Source organism: Pelmatolapia mariae, linkage group LG13 (genome assembly GCF_036321145.2).
Source record: "Pelmatolapia mariae isolate MD_Pm_ZW linkage group LG13, Pm_UMD_F_2, whole genome shotgun sequence".
In the NCBI taxonomy this organism is placed as follows: domain Eukaryota; kingdom Metazoa; phylum Chordata; class Actinopteri; order Cichliformes; family Cichlidae; genus Pelmatolapia; species Pelmatolapia mariae.
Window position 1 is genome coordinate 13798116 of NC_086238.1, and position 20785 is coordinate 13818900.

General features: G+C 38.8%; 1 protein-coding gene across 1 annotated transcript in view; it reads left to right on the plus strand.

The window, feature by feature from the left end:
- The window catches only part of LOC134640357 (collagen alpha-1(XIX) chain), a 100476-nt gene that overhangs the window by 5172 nt on the left and 74519 nt on the right, over positions 1-20785 (plus strand). The window contains exons 5-11 of the mRNA XM_063492094.1: positions 3038-3161; positions 3252-3527; positions 6047-6127; positions 6737-6856; positions 8299-8361; positions 15219-15263; positions 17850-17894. Of these exons, the coding sequence (XP_063348164.1) occupies positions 3038-3161; positions 3252-3527; positions 6047-6127; positions 6737-6856; positions 8299-8361; positions 15219-15263; positions 17850-17894 (754 nt within the window). The remainder of the gene's footprint in view (positions 1-3037; positions 3162-3251; positions 3528-6046; positions 6128-6736; positions 6857-8298; positions 8362-15218; positions 15264-17849; positions 17895-20785) is intronic.

Genomic DNA, 20785 nt, shown 5'->3' on the forward strand with positions numbered 1-20785 from the left:
GCAGGTACTGTAGCTTTTTTGGGGTGTTTTTGTTAACAATGCAAATCAAGCAAAACAGGAATTTAATCAGCACTTCTTTTTAATGTGACTGCAAAATTTTATAATGTAGCTTATGCTGAGATTTGTTTAGCAACCCACAGTTTTAGCAATTTGTAACTGTTGTGGCAGCTTATTCATCATACAGGCTTACTGTGGTCTACTAGTTTACTAGTTTACATTCTACCTGGGTTGCCAATAGGGAAGTTGCAGAGTGCCCTCTTTGCTTTCACATTCACTTGCTGTTTGGTTATGTAGAGCTATCAAAACCATGTAATTAGTAATTACTCCCATTTAGTACCTTTGCCCTACATGTAAATTGTGCTTTAAGCACAGCCAGTGCATTAAACTTCTGACCAAGTGTCCATATGTTAGGATTTGGACAAGAAGCTGCTTCACTATTGCCACAACACCACAAACGCCAAATGATACTTCTGGGACGCTAGTGGCTTTGACACCATAGGAATGAGGATGAGCTCGTCTTACAAAACCTAGCTACCTTCATGCACCTCAGCTGTACAAAGTAAAATGTCCATATTCTAGATCAAATCCATGGCAGTAAAAAAAACTCTTCTACCGAACGTAAACACAAAAGGTGGGCTCACGCTGGGAAAAAGAAGTAATAGCCATTTGGCGCTTGAATGATGGATCTAGGGTAAAAACTGACACGGTTAAGTCAACTTTGAACTGCGCAGAGATTGAATGTCAGTCATAAGGACGTGAGCCAACTAGGCTTGCATTTGAGATTTGATTGTTTCAGCTGTAGCAATCTGATTCCTCCAGCTCAGTTTAAAGACTCTTCCTGGATAGAATTTCTTACTTAAGTCTCTTCCATAAGATTGCCTGCCAGAAAAGTGGTGTTGCTTTGATAATTCTGTCAAACCATTGTGTCAGCCAAGCAACGCAGACAGTCAAAAGCACGTTCCAAGAGTGGTGACAGTTTCCAGAAAGCACATGATCACTCCTTATAAAAATGGAATTAGCTCTGAATGTAATTCTTGTGTCAGGGTGTTACTCTGCGTGATCTTGTGTGCTTCTCTTATTATGGTTGTGCACACACAAAACTATTGAAATACTCTGAGGTGTTTTTCCTCTGCTCTCCCTTACTGCTATGGACGTTCCATTGCTTTGGCTTGAAACCAGACCCTACTTCTTCACACTGTAAAATACAAGCCTATAGTAAACAGTCATTATAAGGTTTGCATTGAAACAAAGATTTACTAATGAATGCGATCTGGAATGCATTTCTTTTTGTTCCAAAGTGTATTTCCCAATACAAATTATTTTTATTCAAATGGGACTTGTAAAAGAAAATGCTGGCAGGATCACTTACAGTATATTGTGAAAGTGTTTTGCCTGTGTACTAGGGAAATTGAATGCAAATCCTTCTAAGTCATGCAGAGTAGCACATTCCCAAAGAATCAGACAAGCAATGTCAAAACAAGTAACACAGAGCTCCACATTTGGCCACTTAACCACCGGGGCAGTCAACACGAGGTCAGGGTTGACGTAATCACATACAGAGATTTTAAAAAGCTGTTTTGGCAGTGAACCAGTAGAAATAAATGGAAATCTTCTTTTTTTTTTGCTTTTTTAATTCATTCATTATCACCTACTAAATCATGCTGAGTAGCATTTTACCAAATAATTAAACTGTGGTCAAGGTAACCAACCCTGAACTCCAGGTTTAGCCACTTAGCCATAGCAGTCAACACAACGTCATGACCTTTAACCCTCTAGCCTCTCAGAGAGAACTGTGCCAGCCCACTGAAAGAACTTTGTGAAAAAGGGTGTGAAGTGTGGTACAAATAAGAATTCTCTTTTATTTCATGATGTTTCTTGCTCCTTAATAATGATGTGTAATCCATTTAGTACAAATAGGTACTGTATGTGCAGCCTTAAAATGTTCTGCACTGCATTTATTTTCAGAATCTCACTTTTATAAATTGCCACGTCACTTTTGATATTGAATTGCTGCTGAAATAATCCTTTAGCCCTTAGGCAACAAATGACCTTCCCAGTCCTCGGCCCCTCACGGAAGCATTTGATTTTTCAGGAGCTTTAACTTGGCGCATTTATCATTTTAGTCATGTACCGTGCACACCAAAAAAATCTCAAAGAATTCAAGGGACACAATAGAAGAGGGTAGGAAGCTCTGAGAGAATAGGAGATGATATATTGGAGTGAAAACTAATTTCCAACCTGTCTGAGGAAACACTCTCTCTCGCTTCCTCCCCCAGGCTGTGCTCTGCCTTCTCAATGACCTTATCATTGCATTATTATTATTTTTGCTGATCTTGATTTATTATGTTTATGCTCTTCCACTTTTGGCTGTTAATTTGAGTGTGGAGTTGGGTTATAGGTTATAGTATTTTGAAGGATATAATGTTTTTTGTTTTTGTTTTTTTTAGCACAACGTATAAAATAGTGAAAGAGAGTGAGGGTGTGGGCTGAGCAATGAGTTAGTGAATAAGATGTAAATCATTTGGGAGTGGGTATGATTTGAAATATGATATTGTTTTTCTTATATATTCCAGTTTTTTTTCTGTGCATTTTTCTTCTGCTGGAGGAAAGGAAAGGTGTGTTATTTGACTTTACAGAGTGGCTGAGGTCATAGACATAAACCCTCTGTAACTGTGCGTGTGCGTCGTATGTCAGCGAGGTAAAAGATTGACTTCTGTGACTTTGGATCAATGTCTATATGCTTTCATCCATCTGAGTGACAGGGAAGCCTGTATAAAATACATCAAGCTAAATGGAATTAAGTTTGTCAGGCTTATTTATGTGGATGTCTCTGCAGCAAGAGGATACTGAAATTATATTGATCACTGAAGCTGATTGGCTGGTTCATTATTCAGTCCCTGAAAGCTTTAAAGTGCCTTACATTCTGCACTGAAAAATTAAACCGGACACTGTTATTCAATTTTTTTAAAACTATTTCAAAGTTAAATTTAATATTGGTGCTCTGTTGGAATGTAACTGTTCCTGATGTTCTTTTTAGACTGATATTTCCAAATGGGCTTCCAAGTGAGTACTCCCTTGTCTCCATCTGGCGGGTAAGAAGAACTACAAAAAAAGATCGGTGGTATCTTTGGCAGATATTTGATCAGTCAGGAGGCAGTCAGGTTAGTGCCAATATATATTTTAATTGTGTGTAATAGTTTGAGTATGTACACAGATATGGTGTGGTGACAGTCCTCTTCTTTACATCTCAGGTAAATGTTGTGGTTGACGGCGACAAGAAGGTGGTGGAGTTTTCTTTCCAGAGCCTGCTGAGGAACACTCTCCGCTACACTTTTAAAAGCCGTGACCTCCATGCCCTGTTTGATCGCCAGTGGCACAAGCTGAGCATTTCTGTACAGACCAACGCCGTCTCCATTTACATGGACTGCAAGCTAATAGAAAGAAGAGCGACTGATGAGAGGGCCAGCATTGACCTCAGTGGGCGCACACTGATCACAACACGAATAGAGGATGGACGGCCTGTAGATGTATGTCCCATGATAAACATGTGTGGAGCACTTTTTTTTTCTCAACTGCAAATTTAGCAGTTTGTTATTCAATATGTTCACTTATCCAATATGAAAGCACCCCCTACTGCTTTCAAACAACATTCAAAACATGTGTCAGGTGCGTCTTAATCAGTTTAAGTCTTCAGTTTTTACATATGTTCATGACAGACTCAACACATACAGTGCTGTGCAAAACTCTTGGGCCACTCCTCATTTCTTTATATTTTGTTCCCAGTGAGACAGGCTCGAGCAATTGCTCTTCAGTCTTTCTGAAGGTCTTTCAGAGTTTTTGTTTGGACATTGGATACTTTTTCATTCATTTTCAGTCCACTCCTTGTAACTTCAGGGGATTTTTTTATTTACTTGTCAAGACACTTAAATCATAAATCAATCTTGTGTCTACACATAATAGACAATTTGGGAAAGAACCAATTTAAAAAAATATCTTTAGGTACTTTGTTTCTAGCAGATTGGTGGCAAACACATATTTTTCCCCCATTTAAAATCCCTGTCAAATAGTCCCGTTTGACAGGCATAAATATTGTTTTTGCACCAATAAGGTGATTCCCAAAGAACCAGATAATTTCAGAAAACTGGACAATTGGAAAGCACAGCTATTTACAACAGATGAACATGATCTGAAAGTCATGCCCTTAAGAAATAGAGGGGGAAAGCAACAAAGATCTGACAGATGCATCTGGCCCATTTGTTGATCCATCTACGGTTCACTGAAGCCTCAACAGAAATGGCCAAGGAAGAGGAACAGGGAGAAAAGGCTTAGCTATGCTAAATTACATACACAGCCACAAAGTGGCAAAAGGTCTTATGGAGTGATGAATCCAAATTTTAATTTTTGGGGTTCAAATTTATGGAGCAGGTTGCAGAAAAGCACAACAGCAAATGTCTACAATCACTTGTAAAACATGGTGGAGGCTCTGTAACAGTTTCAACCAGTGGTGTCGGGGATCTTGTCAAAACTGATGGAATCATGAACACAGAAAAGTACTGGGATGATATGAGATGATGTGGGATGATCTTGAATGAGAACATAATAAAAAGCAACCAACATTCAAAGAAGAGCTTTGTATGTCCTTCACGAAGCCTGGAGAATTATTCCTGAACAGTACTTCAACAAATTACAAGTAAGCTTGACTTCAGGCTGTGCTGAAGATTAAATAATAATAGTGGTAGTCATAGCAAATATTGACTCTCCAGCTCATTTGAATAATATATTGCATTATAAACTATATTTCCACGTATGTTTGCACATTTTTTAATGAATCACTGTACCTGTTTCCAATTTTCCTAGCAAAACGAAAAAATGAGGGGTGGCTCATGACTTTTCCACCATACTATAATAGATGGATGCTTCTACTGTAGTGTAAGCTTTTAATGTCCCCTTTTGAAAGCTTGTTTTTCGGCTGTCGGCACCTTGTTTTTTTAATCATTTGCATGAGAGGAGGGAGCCTTTTTTTTTAGCTAGCACTAGCAAGAATGGTTAGCAAGCTACATCTATAGACGATTGGGTTGCTATTAAACAAACAGATAAAATACATGAAATTCACTCAACAGAACTGGAGCAAAAACTTCTTGGACAGGCTTTTAGTAAAGTTTAACCACACAGCAAGCCATATCATTTTTCAGATAAATGAATTAAAAATAATCCAAAGGCTACTAACACCAGAAACACAGTCCAGAGATCCAGTTACGTCCACCTGTGTGAGTAGAGTTAGCAGACAACTAGCAGCCTAGTCTGCACCCACCTGTCACTTCAAGCAGCAGCAGCAGCGCTTTTAATGCAAATGGGTGACCTATAAACAAAGTAACTCCTGTACAGCTTTTACAAAAGTGGGAAATTAGTTAAAAAGAGCATATTTGTTCACTTTTATTCAATAATGCACTACTGGAGAAGAAACATGTTTACTGTGCTGAGCAGTAACCATGTTTATTCATGTTTATTCAAGTCAGGCACTTTAGCGCTGGAGTCTGTTGGGTTGCTTTTGGAGTCAGCCTGAAGTGACTATTCAGTGAACTGCATTTGTTGGCACTTCTGTATTGGCTTCATTTTTCAGCCCCGGAGGTGGCCAAAGTGCCAAAAACAACAAAAGGTCGCCTTGCCATTAGGTCAGCCGTGCCTCTGGATAGACCTTGGCTTAAGAAGGATTAACAGCTGACTTTTTATCCTTTGTGACTGATAATAGTATAAGTAACTACACCTCAAAAAACCCAACAACATAGGTTTCAAATTCTCCTCTGAACCAGTTGCAAGTCATGCGGAAGTTGAAGCATTTTAAAAATATATGTTATGTTTTTAATGTGGTGCTTTGGAGATGTTTTGCAGGCGACAGGAGTTGCAGCGTTGGGACATTATGGCTACAGTAGCTGACAAGTGAACAAATTGTGCTGTCTGAGCCAGTGAAGTGTGGACATTTGTCAGTTAAAAGAGGAGCATGACGAGATGACGAAAGTGTTGAATAATGCTGTGATTGTCTCCACAGATTGAACTGAAACAATTTCTAATCTACTGTGACCCTTACATAGCTGAGCTGGAAAACTGCTGTGAGCTCCAGGAGCCAAAGGTAAAATGCTTTAACGCCTCAGAAAACAACTGAACTTACTATTATTATTATTTTTATTTACAATAAAGACTAAAGGGTAATGAGCTGTAAAAAAAAAAAGACATTTGTGTTTTGTTATGCATTTCACAAGTAAGAAAATCAATTAGGTGACTTTTTTTCTTTAAAAAAGTGAAAGACATTTAAGCTTCTTGGTAATCGTGTGCCACATACTGTACGGCTCAACTTTAACCATTACATAAAAGTGTAAGAAGATTTTTGTGTCATCCACAAGAACGCGCAGCCCCAGTTAGAAATGTAATAAGATAGAACTTCTATCATCATAAAATCATTAAGAGCTAATGTTACGGTGAGTCCAAATGGAGGCGTGACCTTTGAACTCTTGTCATTGCATCTCTCCCTAAGCATCCTGCCATGTCAGTGTAAAGTTACTCTTAGAGAATTCTCACAACCTTGAGAAGCGCTTATGACAGTTTGTAAGCTTCACATAAGCATAAAAAGGTTATCTGGGTGAAGTGTGCTGCACATGACAGTGGCTTGATTTGTTATTTTGCCCTGAAGCAAGAACACAAAGGAAAGCGTCTAAGTAGTGAAATTTCTGTATTGATCCAGTGTGGAGCCGAGAGGACATTTAATGGGACTGCCCCTCCCCTGGTTACAGCTCAGATCCCCTTGATGCTGTCTCAGCCAGCCCCACAGTCCATTGACAGATGCCACTGTCCAGCTGAAAAGGTACACTCAATTCAACCCAACAGGGGCTTCTAATTGAGTGAATGTAATGGCTGTTGAAACTGAGCCAGCATTTGATTTGACGCCACGTGTACTCAATCCGATATGGGCATTCTAGAGACGGTTAAACACCATTTATATCAAAAACTATTTTCCTGCAATGCCAACCAAACACATTACAGTCCAAATGTATTTACAAATGCAGCTATAATTCTCCCAAGCATGGCAAATATGCACTGTGCAATAGATCTGTGAAGCTGTAAAGAATTCTTTCACCTGCAGATATTAATGTTACCTTCAATAACAAACTAAGACGGTACAGCCGCAAGGTGATGTCTTTTATCAGTGGAAATAGATATGAGATACTGGAATATACTCGGATAGTAAAAAAAAAGATTATATTTTTAAGTAACATATGACTAAAAACATCATCACTTACTGCAGGTGCAGTATATTACTTGTATTTCTTTACTGGCAAAACAGAAGTAATATTTCTGTTATTTCAAATGCAGTTATGGTCAGATGCTTAAACACACTCATCATGCACGTGAATGTCGTGGTAATTTGGGGCTTTTTAAGTTTCTTTGAATTGTTCTTTTTTCCAAGTTGGAATAACTGTACATCATATATCTTTAATCACTTAAAAAAACAAGAATTGGGTGCATAAGTTTCAGTTTATTTTGGATTTTCTTTCATCCACATAAGGTGAAAAGTATACATACAAGCTCAAATATATAAATATATTCACAAAACACAAATCTGGGTTAGGTGGTGCTTACAGTGTCTTTTGACTTGACAAAGCCAAGTCCTATTGACATCTCACTAATAGTGTGATTGATTACAACTGGTAGTTTCTCTTTGCCAGCATAAAAAAACGGACAAATACCACAAAAATGGGAAAGTCCAAGGTTTTGGATAAAGCCAGCTAACATTAAGGTCTTGGAATGGCCTCCCAAAAGCCCCGACCTCAGCCTTATTGTAAATCTACCTAAACACTATGTCTGTACCAGGACATCAACCACTTTAAATGTACTCTACCAATTCTGCCAAGAAGAGTGGTCAAATAACCAGTCAGGATTCTGCCAAAAGCATCTGGTCGAGGTGCAAGTTCCTAAGGGACATTTAATCAAGTGGCTATTTGTGGATATTTGAGGCTGTGTGTAGGCTTTGATTCTGTGTGAATTGGAGAAAATCCCAAATAAATTCAAACTTTTGCACCCAATTGTTGTTTTTTTAAAGTCATTAAAGATGTATGCTGCACAATTCTTCCACCCTGGTAAAAAGAACATTTCGAAGAAATCATTAAAAGCCCAGTATTACCATGGGATTCATACCCACGATGTGTGTAAGTAAACTGCTGACTGCAACTGTATGTTAAAAGATTCATGCTGTTGATATAAATGTGTCTACATATAGTTTCAGTCCTGCATGTTATGTGTGCACAGGGAGATGCTGGTCTTCCAGGCGTAGCTGGACTGCCAGGACAAAAAGGAGATAAAGGGGAAAAGGTAAGGGCCAGATTTTTAGTGCTTTTTGATAAATGCGTTTGTCTTGACATCTATTCAAGGGAAAATGGAGTTGTTCAGGAGATGTTAGTGATTTCACAGAAGTCTCAACTTGATCTTGCCAGCATTGTGTTCAGCACCTTTGTTGCAAATGACCATAGTTTTGTTCTCAGATACTCTTAGCTGCAGCTGTGGGTTTGCTTTCTGGGCAGTGTTGCTGGTTTTCCAGGACAGCTACAAGGTCTAAATGTCAAGAAAGACAGCAAGTCCCCGTAGGACACATTTATACTTCATTGTTAGAGGAAGAGAAATAGAGCTTTCTTTCAGAGGGGAATGTCTATATTGGAATGCCGAGCAAAGTCCATGTTCTTCAGTCAAGGTCCTTTGGAGAGGCTACTGTGCAATTACCTGCAAGCATTCACATTTTCTCCCAAATATCCCAAGCAGTGTGAATTGGTAAATCATAGATTTGTTCAATCACTTGAAAATTGGTGTAGTTTAAAAAAAAGATTCATGACAGCTCAATAGACAAGTGGAAATGTAAATTGTAAATGCCCAGTCACTGAAAATTGTGGGTGTCGTGTCAGTTGGAGGACAAGAAAAACATGAAGGAACCATCAAATACCGAGACAAAAAGTGTTATTATTCCCTAGACAAATCACATTGTTTGGAGAGTCAAATCCCCTTTTAGCTGCCTGTACAAGGTTAAAAAGTGACAAAAGGGAGAAAGCTGTGAATGAAAAGAATTCACAGGGACGAGCAGGTGGTGGTACTGTACGCCTGATAAGACTATATGGCTTTTGGGGGTCAGTATCCTAATTACCATGATGTGGCTGTGGGATTAAGATATGTAGGATGACTGTAAGAGTTTTTGTTCCGTGAAAACCAGTCATTTCTGCAAGGCACAAAAGCATCATTTTAAATCATTTATACCTTTAGCATCCAACTCTGGAATTTGTAATTGGGCTTTTTTGAGCTTTCTACACCGTGAGTTGTTACTGCTGCTAAAGTGGCATCGTGATTAGTGCTGGTAATCCTTTGAACAGCACCAAAAATGTACTGCCTGTGTGCAAGCATATGATTATAGATTGTTTTTCTTTCTTGCAGAGTACAAAGGACTATATTTCGTCACTTTTGCATGCCAGTTGTCACAATGTCACTGGAAATCTGGAGACACTGAACATCTGTTATTGTTAGAACAGATACATAATAAATAATAAAGACATGGATGCTTAATCCTTTTAACTTTTGAGCTTTTTATTTTGTTAGCTGATGTTTAAAATAGCCAGAGATCATTTTAAATATCATTTTTAAACTAGCTTTGTTTAAGAAAGAAAGAAAGAAGGAAAGGAAAACAGGTTGCTCTAATCAAATATGTTGATGTGCTATAATTGGCCTCTAATGATTCTTAAATGACCCAGCAGAGATCGGTTCTCAAGCTGTAATGTGTCTGTGCATTTGGAATGTGGTTGAAGTGCTGGTGATTAATTAGTTTCTGGTAATTGGTGTGGGTATTTAAAGTGGGTAAAATGTAACAGGCTGCTGGTTCAGTTTGCAGTATAGCAGGCACTGTGCAAGTTGTCAGTGCTGTTGTTACATCAAAAAATAGCCATATAATGTCCCAGTAAGTGTTAACCTGGTACCTAAATGATGTCCAAATAGCACTTTCGCACATTTCTTTTATCTCTCTACAAATGAATCCACAATAATTTGAACATGCTTCTTACCCAGGGCCCTTCCTTTTTTTATTGTTATTATTTTTCTGCAGGCCACATTGTGCGCTATGACTCAGTTACTCATACTGTTAACACCTGAAATCTAATTTCAGGTTTTCAACAAATCAATACTTGGCAAGATTTGTTTACTGACTGAACAACAAAATTTATAACAAATCCTATTACTGGCTTGAACACTAAATCAATGGCGTTAAGCAAAGACATGATCAGGGGCCACACATTCATGACTAAGCCGTCTCGTTCAGTCAGTTAACACACCACCGTTATTAAAAGCAGAAGCTAAAAAGAACCCTGGTGATTTTTTGGTAGTTATATTAGACCAGCTGTTGCGACTGCTGATCAGATAAATGTGATTTTTTTTTTTTTTTGCCAGAAAGACAATAAGCAGCCACATTGAATAGAAACTTATACATGTGCTAAACTAAGAGCCAGGCACACTTCAGTTACATTTCTAGTGTAGTTCTATTTTCACCTTTTTTTCTTGATCTTTTTATTCACCTCTTCAATCACTTTTTATTCATGCTATGATGTAGTAAATTAGCTGCTCAAAGTGCAGAACACACAAAAAACATCCATCCATCCACTCTCTTACGCTTATCTAATTCAGGGACGGGGGAGCTGGTGCCTATCCCCGCTCCCGTAGGGTGAGCGCTGGGGTACACACTGACAGGTTTCTAGTGTGACACAGAGCTACAAAAAACATTTTCAATAAAAATATAATCTTCAATTCAAGTTTAATGCTTGTTCATATGCAGATGACAATTGAAATCAATACTTCAGCTATAGCAGCATTAAACCATCTGTGTACTGACAGTAAGATACACACACTGGACACTTTATTAGGTATACCTGTTCATCCACTTAATGATGCAAAAATCTAATCAGCTGATGACATGGCAGCAACATGGCAGATCTGTGTATTTAGGTGTGCAGACATGGTCAGCACAGCCTGCTGTTAGAACTTAATTATAAGAATGGGGAAGAAAGGTGGTTTAATTTACTTTGAACATTGTTGGTTTGAGAGATCTGGTCGGTAGTGCCAAACAGGCAGAACCTGCTCATCTGCTGGGATTTTAAATCCTGTAAACCCTTAAAAAATTACAGCATTTGTGAGGAATGGTCTGAAAAAGAGAAAATGTCAAGTGTGCAGCTATTCTGTGGATCAAAATGCCTTGGTGATCTCACAAGTCAAAGGAGAATAGCCAGACTGCTTTAAGCTGACCAACCAGTGTGTGCAGAAGAGCATCTCTGAACTCTCTGAAGTTACGTTGAAGCAGATGGGCGACGTCATCAGAAGACCACACTGGGGACCACTCAACTAAAAAACAGAAAAACTGAGACTACAATTCACATGGGGTCACCCAAAATCAGAAAATAGAAGATATAAAAAATGTCACCTGGTCTAATGAGTTTCTGTTGCAACATTTGGAAAATTGTCAGAATTTGGAATAACTAACTTAAAGCATGGATCCATCCTGCCTTTTATCAATGGTTCAGGCTGGTGATGAATGGACAATATTTTCTTGGTACATTTTCAGCCCCATATAGGCATCATTTTTGCTGACCATATCCACAGTGTACCCATCTTCTGATGGCATATAATATAATGTGCAATATCACAAAGCTTAGATTATCTCAAACTGGTTTCTTGAACATAACAATGAATTCTCTTACTCGAATGTACTTAAAGTGCCTCCACAGTCACCAGATGTCATTCCAATAGAGTACCTTTGAGATGTGGTAAAGCAAGAGAGTCACATCATGGATGTGTAGCCAACAAATCTGCAACAACAGAGTGATGTCATCGTGTCAATATGGACAAAAATCTATGTTAAAGTTTTCCATTGTGCTGTTAGATCGATACCGTGAAGAATTAAGGCTTTTCTGAAGGCACAAGGGTCCAACCCAGTACTAGCACTGTGTAGCTAATCAAGCTGCCAGTGAGCATATACTAATGTAGCTAATTTGGAGTTTTAATTAGTCCACAAACCACACATTGACAGACGATCAATAGTTTTGGTCACCCATGTGATTTCTAGCAAGTTATTTGTGAAACTGTAAGAGTTATGATTCTGATTTGTCAGGCTGATCTACATGTGATGTCAAACAGTGTACACTGTATTCTATTCACTGACAGTAGCTAACCTTTCTACACAAGCTGGAACAGAATCATCAAGACTACCAGTAGATATTTAATCACAACTGATTACTGGGCAAAACTGGTTTTCCTTTTCAAAAACAAGTGAGGGAAAAACAGTGGCAGTTTGATCTTATAATGTTAATTATGCTTTGATAGTTATTTATTCATTTATTTTATCTTATTTACACTGGCCTTGTTGTAGATTCATCTGTCTGGTATATTATGGTAGCATTTCACTTCTTCTAAGTTATATTTAATTCTCATTGATCCCTGAGTTTCTAAGGCCAGTTTCTACCTGTTTCTCCCTGGTGGAGTGGACTTACAGGAGCTAGATGTTTAGAAGAGCTGAAGGTTTGCGTTGTCAGACCACATTCAGGATGCTTTCTGAGAATCATTTCTGTACAAACTCAATATCCAATTTACAAAAATCTATTTTAAGTTAAGCCAACATTTAGAACTTCCATTTGTTATGAGATAGAGTAGGTTGTGTGTTTCAGTGTGTGATTTTTCACAAGCAATGGGGCAGTGTTTGTGCAGTCTGAGCCATCATAGTTCATTTTGCGCAGTGGAGGGCTTTGCCTGCTTCAAAGGTTCAGAATGATTTTCATTATGGAAACCTAAAGGAAGCGAGGGAGAAGTGCAAGTGTTGAAGAGATGTAGCTACCAACTTACAAATCCTTGGCTCCATAGCTTCAGTCTTAAGAGACATCATTACTTATGACTTGTGCATATCTGTAAAACTGAATAAATATTCACCAAACTAATTTTTTTAGGGGCTTTTAAAATGCAAAAGTACCTTTCCCTAAGCAATTTATTTTCTGCTTTTTTGTTACGTGCACAACAATACGCCACATGCTGTTTAAGGGGGAAAAAAAGTGCTGCTTCATGTGATGCCACCACACTTTGCAATTAAATTATTATCTGCTCTTAAGTGTTAGATTTATCACATGTGATGACGGCTTATTATAGTTCATCTCACCAACTGTTTTCCTATTATATTATTTGCTTGTTCCTATATATAACACTACAAAGTTGGTGCCATGAAAGTAAATTGTTTTGTGTATGGAGGTACAACATTTACACATTGTGTAAAGACTGATGTAAAGACTTGCATACAGGATACCTTTGTGTTTCTGTGCTTTTAACACAAGCTTCTCCGTCCTGATTGTTGCCTCTGACAGGATTTTGTAAGGAATCTTTAGCTCCTCCACGATTCCAGATAGGAATTTATGTTCAGATCATGGGAAAATTATGAAAGGAATTATACATTAGTATAATAAAAACTTGACCTATAGGTTTCTTAAACGCTTTGTTTAGTTTGGCAAGACCCACATGTTGATGTCATATTGCTAGCCCAGTATTCATGGGACAATTAAACACTGAGAAACTCTGATTTATATTACAATACATTTAACAAGAGGTAACAAAGTTATAGAAAACTCTGTTATTGAGGTAATCTTATGAGACTTGAGATTCTCCTTCTGTATAAGATTAAAAATAGTTTGTATACTTACTAACAATTTAGATTGACTTTGTAGAGATTAATCAAAGACATCTGGGCAATTTAGAACATTTAAACAACCAAAATGAGAAGTGCAGGCCAATCATCGTGACCTACACAGAGGGTTTCTTGGGAAAATGGGTGGGGATTACTTTTGCTGTGTTACTCCGACAGAAAGTACTATCCCGCATTACAGTGAGAATTTGATGGAGGATTCTAATGCAGTGCAAAGGGATTAAACTGCTATGATTAATCCAGAATCCCTCAGGAAATTAAACAGATAAGTAGTGGGTTATAAGAATGCAGCTTACTTGAAAGGAAATCCATTTTCTATGGCCTTGCACATAAACCCTGGTATTACTAGATTTACAGCTCCTGCATGTACTTCCTCAAAAAATAAATAAATAAATAAAACAGAGGCGTAATGGCGAAATTAAAACTTCTTTCCCTTTTACAATACCCATAATTTGTTTTGCACCGTTTACAATTCTCATGCCCTTATGGCTTGTGTTTTCAATTAGTACCCCCTAATTCAATTTATACCCATTCTACCTCTAAAGTGAGTTATAATAGGAATTTCACTCAAGATGGTTTATTATTTCACTAACACTTGTCTTTGATTGGCTGTCAAAACCTTTCATTGCTCCTATTGTAATAATCAGTGTTGTACTATTATTAGCTTTTTAAAAGGTTCGTGTCAGTGGGTAAAAACAAAACTTTAGTGGGTGAAGAATGAATGGGTGACAGCATTGTGAAATGTACATACCATAGACAATGCATGAATGTCTTGCGCCTAATATGAATGCTTAACATGCTACAATTGTTCACATGACCAGTGAATTATCAAATGTTTTGTATTTTTAAAAGGTAGAGTGGACATGCTCAGAATAATGGATGCAATAATAAGGCTCATCGTTTATCCTCCAGCCTAGAAAGCAATTCATTTGTTAAGTTAGCAACATTTTCTTGTACTTTCCAAACAAACCTATTGAGAGCCAGCAAACAGGGCTCGTAATGAAGATGTCACAATGAATGGACATTATGCTTAATTAGATTCTTAGCTTGCAGCATGTTCTGCATTTGCTTAATTTGCTAAATAACAGTCCAGCCTCTCCTCTTAGCAGCACTGCGGACAGTACCCCTTTCTTTTATCCTCTCTCCAGTCTGTCTTTACTGTCTATAAAAGTATATCCCTCAAGACACTTAAACTTCTCTTCCTTTTTTGCCCTGTCTTGTCTAACTTTCTAAAAATAATACAATTAAAACAATATGATGACTCCTAATGGGGTTCAGATATGCACGTTCCAGTTGTTGAGAAACAGTATCCGGATCTGCAGCTGCTGAGGTAGTGTGTCAGCAAGAACTCTTGGAGCAGCTGTAGGAGCGAGATCGTTGATGAAATGACAAGTGTTCATAAAGCTATTCACTAATGTGTGAACGAGAGACCTTTCACTAACAGTTCCCTGTGTTGTTCCTGTTGCAGGGGAACACAGGGGAGGCTGGGCCCGCAGGAAACGCAGGACCCAAGGTAGGTCACTCACTGAATGACTTGCAAAGCTAACACTCCTCAGTGTTGGTTTGCCCTCACACTTGTGACTAAAGCTTTGAGGAACACGGGCTCTACGTTTTTGGTTTTTTTAAAGATATGTTTTAGTTACAAATTGAGTTTGTGTTGCTGTATGGTATACAGATGCTTAAATAGCAGATGGCTCATTTGATTAAGTGATTTATGGAATCTGTCAGTGCCCCTCTCTGAGATTATTTTCTAACATTATTGGATTGATTTACTGGCCTGCTTGTGGTGACCTCATCAGAGCAACACAGAAAACAAAGCAAAATCAAAATCGAATTAAATATCAAGTGGGTGCCTGCTCGGTACTGCTACCGATATCCAAAGTTCAGGTCCAACCAGCGGCATTTCTAGCTTGGCCGTGTGCCCCCACCGGACATAGTTGGCAGTTTTCCCGAGTGGGACGCCAGCAAGAGATCATGTCCTTGCCACTGCAATCGCAATCCCGGCTAGATGTTTGGGCTGTCTGTCCTCAGAAGATGTCTTGCATGTGTGAGCCTCAGTTGCACCTTCTTAATGAAGTCCTTCACTGTTGAGTGAAAAACAAGTGACTTGAATAACTTCATGCGCATTTGTGAAAACATGTAATTATGTACAGCCTCCCTGGGTAAAAATTAGGACTCAAGAGTGACAAGCAATTCACGGGAAACTTCAGAGGGCAAGAAAAATGCAGATATCTTTCATATGACATTTCAGATTGACACAGCGCTTGTTTTGTTCTTTACTAGTCCAGTCTCGTTCCCGAAGGGTTGAGAAAATGACCGTGTTTGCAATTTATTTCACTGCAGTTGCTATTTATTCCCTTGCATATTGTGTTGTGTGATATTGTCATCAGTTAGGTTGTTGACTATCAAATGTGGCATCTCAGATGCATGTGTTAATCTCCTCTGCTTTGGGAGGCCAGCCAACTACTTACAGTAATGCTGGTACAAGGGTGTTGTCTCTATATCTTACACTGAGAATACCTTGCAGTATATCATGGAGTGGAAAGAGGGGGTGTGGGATTTTGATTCTATTCTCAGAAAAACACAGCTAATGCATAACAAGACAAGAAAAACACACATATATCCACCAGATACTACATTGAATTTAGGGATCGATTTTACCGAAGATCGTTGTGGAAGCTGTTTATGCATCGTCAGTTAACAGGATTATTCCTGAATGTGGAATATGGCTTAATCCTGGATCTATATCCGTTAAGCTCACTGTGGGACGACTTATTTGCTCGGGAACCTTGATTTGTGAAATAAGGAATAGCACTTAATGGCACGGCTCTCTCCACTTGTACAGGAGCCAGCGAAAGCTATTTTGTTACACAACAGTGCACAAGAAAAGCACCAGCCGTAGCAGTAGTATTGATAAAGATGCTAATGCACAGTGCCATGTATTGAAGTGTTTTGTAACTTTGCTCAATTTTGCATCAATAAGGTTTCTTCCTGACCCAGACATATTTTACTGAAACCTGTGTGTGTGGACTATTGTTATACTCGCCATTTTATCCATCTGTGGGCATCCGGTATGTGCATATGCTCTGAACATGCTGCATGTTCGGAGATGTCTACAGATGGCTGTGGGCACTTTTAGCTAAGACACACAGATTTTCAGACTCTTTTGGTCATCTTAATGTGAGAACAACAATTCCTGCAGCTGTTGGCATTATAAGAGTAATGATATGGTTGCCCTTGGACACTGTAATACTGCAGTTTGCTTGAGCTTTATGGGCCAGCTGAGGTCATTAAACTGTATAGGTTACACTTTCATAATGGAGCCAAGAGGTTCCAAGACAGCTCACACATTTCTGGCACAGTTCTACAAAATCACTGGCTGGGCAGCCTGAGAAGAATCACTGATCAGAAAGATATTTGTGGAAATAAGCCCCTAACAGCTTTTTTACTGACTACAAATAATCCCACACATGTTATAGACTTTCCTGAAGCAGAAATGCTGCAGGGAGCTTAGTAGCAAATGATACTGCATGCGACTCCTGGATGTGTGGTGTGTGGTCTTTCTTCTCCTTAATAAATTCTTGTGTGTTTTTCTGCTGCCATCGCCAAGATCCTTAACTTAGATTCTTAGAACTTCTTTGAAGTTCAGTATTTAACTTTATTCCTTTTTTGCCTGTTTGTATTCATGTGAGTGTATTAATATCCACACAATAACTCCAGAGCAGCACATGATAAATATCATACACCACCCAGTGCATCTGTACAGTGGTGTAATTAGTGTGGCGTCCCTTGGGGAAGGAGAGGGGTGGACCTTATACTTACATTTTTATAGGGATAAATGAAAGCACTATAACTCTTTAATGATTTAATTAAAAGTATTTGTGGACTAATGTGTTCCCTAGCTTATGCAATAAATGTCTCATCAGCCACTTATGAAACACTAAAAACTTTTAAAAGCTAACATCTTTTCTGAGCCTCCATGTGTCTCCTTAACCCTACTTTACCGCTGCTGGGTGTCAGAGTGGGAAAAAAAAGATGAAAGCATAAACTTTTCAAGGGTCTTTTCTGCACCTTTTAACTTTCAGTCTTGTCATTGCAGGGGGAACTTGGATCAGAAGGGCAAAAGGGAATCGATGGAGAGAAAGTAAGTACCACTATCTTCAGCAGACATATATTCCATACCTAGCACATCAACCAGGTCTAGTTTCGTCAGGGAATCAATTCTTATAGGCTTTTCATTTTCTGTGTGATGACCTGGGGGTAGGAGCGCAGCAGAGTTTTTCTGTGTGGCTGTTTTCAGGTGCTTGTCATATCTGAAGCAGAGCAAGGAGTGCTCTAGCCGACATTGTCCTTCTGCAGTGAAATGAATTGATATGCTGCCATAGGCTTGACATACTAATGGACTAAACTCATTTCCCAAATTACTGTAAGCCCTTTCTGTGTCATTTTAGGTTACATTTTATTGCATGCTCTTAAATCTGGCTGCAGTGATTAGACTAATGTATGTAATATACACTCTGATAAGGCGCACTATTAAATGATAATTGTTTTGAATACATATCCATTCGAAAGAAACAACAACAGCACCACTTAGATCTTATTAAGCATTTTTAGCCACAAGCAAATCTGTTTTCCTTCCTTTAAAGCATAAATTAAATGAAAGCGTGTTTTTTTTCTTTTTTTTTCTCTCGCTTTGTTGTTTTTTGCTATACTGCTTTTGTTTGCTCACATAGCACAATCTCAGTAGATGTACTGAAAGCTGTGCAGATGGTCAGTTTAAAGTGGCTTAATAAAGGGACTTCTTTTCATCACCATCTCCCACTTGAGTCAACAAACAGCTGCCACAGAAATCAGCCTCCCTGCAGGCTGTGGACCCGTGATCTGCCATATAACAGAGAGAGAACGTGGATAAAAAAAAATAAAAACAGGGATAAACATGAGTGTGCACAGCCAAAAGAGTATTTACCGATTTAATCCGGTAGAATTACCTCCCTGTTTCTTGTAAGTTCTCAGACTGTCAGACACCGATGTGATGATGCACGCTTCTCCTGATTTAAGGAGAAAAACACAGTGTTGTGTGGTTGGATGCCATACAGTAAACGTGAAAAACCCCCACAAAAACCCCATCTACTGTTTATATTATTTCCTAAGAAATTTTTAAAGAAGTGGTTCAAATAGGAAGGATTGGCTTTGACGAGATAGTCTGTTTTGTCCCTTTTGGAACTGATGTCACTATCGGCTGTTTGAAAAGTGCAGTGAGCTGCTACATTGACAGGATTGGACCAAGGGTCTGCTGAGAGGCGATCCTGCTCCCCTCTGCTCGCTCTCTCTTTGGGTGGCAGGCGTCATTATTAGTGGTGCTCAGTCGTAAACTACTCTGCCACTAGTTTGGTGTGAGGATATATGTTTTCCTAGAGAAGTGACTTGTTTTGATCTTTGTGCATCCCTAGGCGCCGGGGCTTTCTTCGGTCATGCTCAAATGGCTTTTCATGCGTGCGCTGAAGGGATTTATTATACTGTGCCCTACTTCCTTGAGTGATTTGAAACAAAGAAAAAGTTGAGAAATTGAGATCCTATTTGTGAAGCATTGCTTCTAGCAGGCGTGTTGGTCCAGCATCTCAGATGCCCATTATGGATAATAACGTATGGATCCTGGAGGTGCTTAGCCTAGCTTAGCTTGAAGACAGCTGTTCTAGCTAAATCAAAAGTGAAAAAGAAGATACGAGTCCGACCTGCTGTATCTTGTTATCTGGCAAGCTTGCAGCTAGTACATCCAAGAGGCACCTGGGGTTTGCCTTTGAGCTGAGGTCCGTAAACATGTTTTGGACCTGTCTTTGTAGAAAATCACAGAAATGACACTGACATCTATCTTTTCATCTGATGCTGGGAGAGGAAAACAAGTCTATTTTCCCAAAATGTCAACGCGTTCCTTAGAGAACAGCAAATTTCTGGAGTGTATAGAGAACTTATTCTGCAGTGGGTACAGCTTTAAATCAAGCCAAATGCCTTGAGTATTTATTTTTAATTAAGTGATAACAGTTTTATTTACTAAATTGCTTTTTTTCTGCCCCACTTTACTTAAACTTACAAATTTGTGCTAGAAAGCTAGGATCTCGATTCCTTGCACAAGAAATTTTGGGGCAGTGCTGTAGCCACATCCTTTAACATACTATATCATCACCCTTGAAACGATATTTTTTCCTCCTGCACCACCAGTTGACGGGCAGTTGTTTTAAGCTGAGATTTTTACCTATTCAATCGGCGTGCTCTGAAATGGCCACTAGCTCGTCATCTGTAATTATTGCAGCATAGATAACAACAGAGTAAGCTTTCAAACTTGGTGCTGAAGACAGCAGCGAGTGACAGTGAACCAGAATAGCAATGCCGAGTGTCATTAAAGCAAGACAATAAGCTGGGAGACTCCAATGCTCTACATGACATGCAGTCATGTGATAATTTCTTCAAATAAACACAGGTTTCAGCCATTCATCAACGTCAGCACAATGGATTATGTTTCCAGTACGTATCCTTCTAGAAAGAGAATAAATTATGGTACGAATCAAGCTTTCATGATTTGTTTTTCCCTTTTTTCCCACAGCTATGCTTTTTCTGTGAGTCATTTGACTTCTTGATCTAACACTTGCATTCGATTTCGAATAATATGATGGCAGGACACTGTAGACAAATAGATGGGATTTAAACTATCCCCATGTCTCATCAGTGTGCAGTGAGCATTACAGGATTAAAAACCAGTATCCCCAGTGTCAGGTGAGAGGATGAAGCTGAGCCTCATCGACTAAATAAATCTGCAATAAAGCTGGGCCGTCTTTCCAGTTAATCACTTACAGAAATTAGTGCTAAGAGACTCGAAAGTCCTAAAATCGTCATTTGTAGTGAATAAACAGCCCCCAACAGGAGAAATAAATGCTGTCCTTTGTATTATAATGTCACTTTAAATGAATATACTGTAATTACTGTTTCTGCTTATTTAGAAGGTAAGAAGCAGGGAGCATGGCAAACATACTCCCTGCTTAA